A 7,250-nucleotide genomic window follows, 5' to 3' on the forward strand; every position below is an offset into this window, starting at 1 on the left:
AATATCTATTCTGTTCATTTGACATTGTCTTCAATGGACCACACACATCAGTGTGCACTAGCTCCAGTGGCTTTGTTGCTCTCCACTTCACTTCTTTGGCAAAGCTAGTTCTGTGATGTTTGCCAAGAACGCAACTTTCACATACTTCATTAGGATGGGCAGTGTAGGGAAGGCCTTTCACCATGTTCTTGCTCGACAATAACTTTAGGCTTTCAAAGTTGAGATGTCCAAACCTCAAGTGCCATAGCTAGTCTTTGTCTTTGATGATGGCACTTAAACACTTCGCAACATCATGTTGGATGTTCAACGCAAACATCCAATTCTTGGACATTCTCACCTGAACGATCAAATTTCCACGATTGGCTTTGATAGTAAGATGACAATCTTTCATGCTGATGTCGTATCCTTTCTCTAGGAGTTGTCCCAAACTCAAAATGGTGTTCTTCATGGTAGGAACATAATAAACATTGGAGATGTAATCATGATCTCCATTCTTGAACTTGATCAGAATGTTACCGCTTCTTTTCCCTGGAATCTTTGAGGCATTGCCAAATGAGACTTGTGCATGTATAGTCTCATCAAGCTTGACAAATAGCTCCTTTCTACCACACATGTGGTTGCTGGCTCCAGAATCTAGAAACCAGACATTGTTTTGGTTTGTAGTATCTCCATGGTGGAGAAACAGGACTGTAGGTCCGACTTTGTTTGTTTCCTGCTCGGAAAAATTAGCTTTTTGTTCGGCTTCTATTCTTGCTCTACTTCGGTATTCATTGCTGTAATGCCCGAACTTGTGGCAATGGTAGCACTGAACATTGCTTTTGTCAAATCTTGGTCGATTATTGTAACCACCTCTTCTGTCTCTTCCTCGAAAACAAGAACTTCGATTATTGTATCTACGGCCTCTTCCTCGGCCTCTTTGTGATGTCCCCCCTTACTGTTTTCTGTCATCTTTGATAGACAACTTTGATTGGAGAGCTTGCTCTAAAGAACTTGAGGGAGTCTTCTTGTTGATCCTTTGTTCATGAATCTCAAGTGTGCCCATCAACTCATCGGTGGTCATGGCACTGAGATCCTTGGACTCTTCTATTGCTACAACCATGTGCTCGAATTTGGGACTGAGTGATCGTACAATCTTTTCTATCACTTGAAGAGATTCCATCTTCTTTCCATTTCTTCTGATCTGATTAACAAATGGTCAATGTTCTGTTGAAGCACTCAGAAATTGACTCATTCTCATTCATGTATAGCATCTCAAATTCTCCACGTAACACCTAGAGTCGAACTCTGATTGTCTTCTCAATTCCACGATGTGAATTACAAAGAATACTCCATACCTCTTTAGAGGTTAGTGCTGCTAAAATATTCTCAAAGCTTGACTCATCAATGCCTTGATTGAGCAGATACAAGGCCTTTTTATCTATTTTCCTTGAATCTTTTGACGCCATCTTCTGATTTTCATTTAAATTTCCTTCATCTTCGAGGGTAGTTGTCTCGTCATATCCTTGATCCCCTAACTTCCACAAATCATATGAGGCTAGTAGGACCTGCATTTGAATACTCCAATTTTCATAGTTCTCCTTGCTGAGTTTTGAAAACTAGGGCTGAAAGAAATTGTTTGTGTTCGCCATTGATTGAATTTAAGAGACTTGCAAATTTTCAGGATGTAATTTGCAAATTTTGACCATACCGATGTGTTCAGAATATTCCAAATAGTTGGAAAGCACTATTGGATCACCAAAAATGGACTTCAAACGGCTTAGATCGAGCTAAAATAGTTGGACAGTTCAGATCGACAGAATCTGCAACTTCTAAGAAGCACCGGATAATTTCTTAGGATCCGATGATGTCAGCATGACATCAGTGGCTTGGCGATGCTGTGCGGCTCGGTCTGCGGCTTGGTGGTGCGGCTCCATTCTTCGGTGCGACTTGGCTTGTTGCTCGGCTCACGTTGACGTCAGCAATGACGTTGTCAATGACGTCAGCTTCTGGATATGGATTTGGATCTGGTCTAATGGATTGGATTGTACTTCGGACAGGTTAGACTTTGTAAATTTCGGCGAAGAAGACGTGTGGTAGCACGTGGACGCGTTACTGCGCATGGCGACGACATCTGACGGCGCGTGGGGCACGTGCGGGATCTCTGGAGCTCGGTTTTCAATGTGTTTTTTTTTTCAGAATGCTTGTCTTGTCGAGAGTGTCAATGTGGTGCAATCAAAAGTTGATTTTAACAACTTTAATTTCTAGGCAAGTTTTGAAAACTTGCTCTGTTTCACTGTTTTTTTTTTTTTTTCAAAAGCAGACCCTCTTGGTGCTCTGATACCACTGTTGGTGGAAGAGAGACTTCAAACTACTTATGGTAGCTTGAAATAAAATTCAAGAGATAAATATGGAGACCAGCACATAAACTTTTAAATTACTGAAAAGAATTACAGAGTAAGGAGAAAAAACTCTCTCTGTCTCTCTAACTCTAAAACTCTTTTCTTCTTCTCTCCCATACTCTGAATTCTCAAAATACAATACCTATATATAGATAAAACTAGTAATGTGAAGGCATTAAATGCATATACAACAATACAATCTTATTTTGACATTAAGCCTTCAAACTTTGAATTTTCATGCTTCAGCAATCTTCGAACCCAGATTTTTCCATTGGCTAGACTTAGGGTGGCTGTCTAGGGTGGCTATCAAGCTTATTTTCCAACACTCCAATCATGTTATAATTATGTTTTGTTTTATGGAAAATATTGTTTTCTATTTTGTTTTATAACTAAGCTTTTTATTCTTCTTCTTCTTCTTTTTTATTTTATTTTATTTTTTTTAAGTATAAAATCATGTGTGTTTAGTTATTGCTAATTAAGAAAAATGAAAACACACAATTATATAAGCTTTGTAAAAAAAAAATAAAATAAATGTTAACATGAGATATCCAAATCTTGTTAGAAAGTATAATAAGAACATTATAGAAAATAAATTTATATGTTTGGAGACTTCTATTATAAATTAACTTATTTTATTTATAAAAAAAATTACAAATTTTAGGTACTGATTTGATAAAATTATAACTATTTAATCCATACTTGTAGCTCCTCTTCCATAAGGGAATGAATGATTCCCTTATTCATGAGAACTATAAAATTTCAATATAAGTATTTTTAGATGAATTAATATCAAGTTTTTATTTGATAACAGAATTAGTAATTTAAAATATCTATATTCAATTATTTTGTAACTAATACTAGCTAATTGTAAAGAATCACTTACCACTTAATTTTTAAAATTTATTTATATTCAATCAAACAAAACATGTCTAAATATTCTTAATTTTAATTTTTATAATCAAAAATAATTTTACATCTTTTATATTTCAAATAAATTAAGTTGCAAAAAATTAAATGTAACATGCACAATAATTGCTAAGTCATATATACCATAAATGAATTAGATTAAATAAAATAAAATGAACTAATTAAATTTAAAAACTTATGTCCTGATTATTTTTATTTTTATTTTGACGTTTTATTTTATAAACTTCGGTAAATAACACTGGTATTACGTTAGTAACACATAAATAAATAAGTGGACAGATAAGTGATATGGGCAAATAGACAAATATAATTATTCTTTTAATTCAAAAGAATAAAGTTTAGACTTATTGACCTAAAATTCTTTTTAAAATGAACCTCTAATTTCTGTATCCCAGAAAAACTTCATTAAATAAGATCAGTGGGTGCCATTTTGAAATTCAAACAAACCCCCCCAACAACCCCCCCCCCCCCCCCAAAAAAAAAAGAAAAAAAAGCCTGACTTCTGAAAAGTTTCAGATCAACATTTGCATTGTAAAATAATTTAAATTTTTAAAAATTTGTTTCAATTACATCACTACTTTTGAATATTCAAAACTAGAGGGAGACGAGTCTCTATTAGGGCATGCAAACCTTATTATGGATTTCGGTCCGGAAAAGTCATTTGTTGATTTTGTAAAATTTTGCGTGTATATTATTTATAAATTCTAATAAAAAAATAAATTAATCTAATATATATAATCACATAAAGTTCATTATAGTTTTGACTTGAAACTGAAAATTTAGTATAATTTTAAAATAAAAAAAATTGTATGATACATATAAATTTAAAATTACATTATTAATTTTTTTAAATAAATATAGTAAAATTTTATAATTATAAATATCAAATCAATCTAATTTTTTATAAATAATTTACACCTACCAAAATGAACTGCTAGTGACTGTTGTGCCTCAATTTGAGGCATATTATGAGCTTATTTTTATGATCCGAACTGTTCATTTTGTAGAATTTGTTGTGTACTTCATGCCTACCAAAAACATATTAATTGGATATTAATAACTATATGATCGGTAATCAAAAAAATAAACAATAAGTTTTTCTTTTGAGAAATAGTATAAAAAATATGCAATTTGATCATATACTTATTGATAACTGATTAATATGATATTTGGTAAGTATGAAGTACTCAACAAACCCTACAAAATGAATAATTCAAATCATAAAAATAATCCCATAATATATCTCAAATTGAGACACAACAGTTACTGCTGTGCCTTTTAGCACAATAGTGACCCCAATTCCTCAATTTTTCTAAAGGGCATGGCTTCTGTCCAGTCCTTAATCGGACTGGACCATATTGTTGTGGGGGCCCACCACAGGTCCCGTTTTGATAATTTAAATCGTTCAATGTGTAGAACTCGTCGAGTACTTTATGCTTGTAAAAAATCGCATTAATCGGATATCGATAGCTATGTGATCAAATCAGTTTTGTATAAAAAAAAATAGACGGTGTGATTTTTGATCACATAGCTATCGATATCCGATCAATGTGATTTTTTACAAACATATAGTACTCGACGAGTTCTACACATTGCACGGTTCATATTATCAAAACGGGACTCGTGATAGGCCTCTACGGATCCAACAGTACGGTCCACTCCGATTAAGGACTGGACAGAAGCCATTCCCTTCTCTAAATGCTAAAATGTGAGTCGTGGTGAATGACGCAACCCGAGAACAAACCTTCAATCAGCTGTGAATTAGAGAGAATACTTGCGCTAATCAAACATGACATCAACTAATGACTTTTGCTGATGTAGCAATTAAATTTTATTAAATAATTATAATTCTTTTCAGCTACCAGTCTTAATTCAAAGGTATTGTTAGGTTTCAATGAGCCCATCATGAGATACATCTCGATGATTCAAATAATTTATTTTATTAAATTTTTGAAAATTTTGATTAATAGAAAAAATAAAGTGGGTCTTATATGAATTTTTTTTGGTGAATAGGTCTTATATGACTTTCCATTTGTTATGTGGCTAGGAATGTCAATAAAATCTAATCAACTAATTTAGGCAACCAAATTGAACCAAACAATTTAAGTTAATCAAGTAATATATATATATATATATATATATATATATATATATATATATATATATATATTTATTGGATTGGAAAAACTGTAGACCGGGCCAAGTTCAAACCGAACATACACTATATAGTAAGAGAAATACATGTTATTCCAAACCCGGATCAGCCTGACATCAAACCTAATGTAGTCATCCCAAGCATGTTCCTAAAAAGAATTTAAATCCCGAACCCACCCGCTTAAGTTAATAAATATGAACTACTATTTTTTTTTCGTCTTGAATGAATGTTAAATTATTTAAATTCTTTTATTTAGTATTATTTAAATTTGAAATCTTAACAAAATTCAATTGTAAAATAAATATAATTTGAACAATTGTTTTAATTTAATCCCTAGAAACAAGTATATATATTGTCTGTTATATTTTTTTCTACTTTATTTTATAACTAAAATAATATAAAATTATAACTAATATTTTATAAATGGGCGGGGCTGGGCGGGGCCAAACTAAGCTGGGTTAGAACTCTTTATGCCAAACTCAGCCCGAGTATTAAATGGGCACAAAATCTCAAGTTTATGGGGAAAATAATTTTTTCAAACTCTAAAAATATCAGGTTGGATTGGGCTGGCCGAGCCAATAGCCACCTTTATGTATTATTTTCTTGAAAAATTTAGCCAAAACCCCCTAGGCCAAATATGTTAGTGTGTAAATGACAATCCAAAATGTTTTACTTCCTAAACCCCTGAGCAAAAAGTGTGTTCTTTATGAAAGACATATTAATATTTTTCTTCTTTTTTCTAAACAATCTTGTTGGAAAATTGGTTTTTATAAGCTTATTTTAGGCCAACTTTAAGCCCAAAATTGAGTGAGGTCCACATGTTTTTTCAGGTGAGTCCAAAGAGGTGACATGTTCCTTGTCGCGTAGCAAGTCATATGGTGAAAACAGTTTGTCAAAACTATTTATGAGTGAATGGGAACTTGACGTCATTTTTCAGGCTCGTGGATGGACATTTTAAAGAAGTAAGTGTGAGTTTCTTTGAAATGGGTTGTCTCACATTGAAACTTTAAAAGAGTTTTTGGGAGTATATAAGCTTTTGGTGTACTAACTTGGGTTAGACCCCAAAGGGCAGCCTATGTTTGTAGAAGGGAGGAGTTATGGACATTGTGAACCATAGCCCAAACCACCACACGCGCGCCGTAATCTGACCTGCCGAGCCAAGCCAAGCCGAGCCGAGCCGTACCAAGCGCGGATGTAGGTTAGGTCGGTTCTAATATTAATTTTTTGAACAAAATTCATTTGAATTTTTTCAAAAAAAATTCTTGCGGGAAATTAATTCAAAATTCGCACCAAATTTGAATTTAAATTCTTTTGTCCAATGTTACCTCCTCTAGTCCATTTTTTCCAAACAAATTAAACTATCCAAACAGTTTTCAAATTCGTTTGAACCTGAACAGATTCAAATCTGCTAGACAGGTTTTTAACTGCAACAGTTTTTCCAACAGATAGAAACTGCCCAGCAGTTATCTGTTGCACCTGTCCAATTTGAATTTGCATCTGTTCATTTAAATTTCAGACCTGTTCGGGTCTATCTTGAAGCCTATAAATTCATGTTCATTTCCAGCAGTTTGGCATGATGAAAACATCCAGAAAATCATCTTTTTTCAGTCCATTTCTTGCTCTGTTTGCATTATTCTGCATATTAGTTATTTAGAGTAAAATCCAGAGAGTATTAGAACACAGATTTTGTTCGCCGTACAAATTGTTTGGAGTGCTACTACAATTTGTGAAGATCACTGTATCCTAGGAGATAGACACCATTTTCCTGTAAGCACCGTAGCGGGGCGAAC

General features: G+C 33.3%; 1 protein-coding gene across 1 annotated transcript; it reads right to left on the reverse strand.

The window, feature by feature from the left end:
• Positions 1–247: 247 nt before the first annotated feature.
• Positions 248–6,957, reverse strand: LOC145802190 (uncharacterized). The gene is made up of 4 exons (XM_082894860.1): positions 6,850–6,957; positions 1,335–1,544; positions 936–1,180; positions 248–773 (listed from the first exon to the last, which is right to left on the reverse strand). The coding sequence occupies exons 1-4, from the start codon at positions 6,955–6,957 to the stop codon at positions 248–250; spliced, it is 1,089 nt and encodes a 362-aa protein (XP_082750986.1).
• Positions 6,958–7,250: the final 293 nt, after the last annotated feature.

Source organism: Camellia sinensis, chromosome 11 (assembly GCF_055761805.1).
Source record: "Camellia sinensis isolate YWXY chromosome 11, ASM5576180v1, whole genome shotgun sequence".
Taxonomy (NCBI): domain Eukaryota; kingdom Viridiplantae; phylum Streptophyta; class Magnoliopsida; order Ericales; family Theaceae; genus Camellia; species Camellia sinensis.

Coding starts and splice junctions, on each gene's coding strand:
- LOC145802190 (XM_082894860.1), bottom strand. CDS start 6,957: ATGCAAATTCAAATTGGACAGGTGCAACAGATAACTGCTGGGCAGTTT. Junction 1,545..6,849: donor GCAGATTTGAATCTGTTCAG/GTTCAAACGAAT, acceptor ATTCAAATGCAG/GTCCTACTAGCCTCATATGA. Junction 1,181..1,334: donor CAGCACTAACCTCTAAAGAG/GTATGGAGTATT, acceptor TTTGTTAATCAG/ATCAGAAGAAATGGAAAGAA.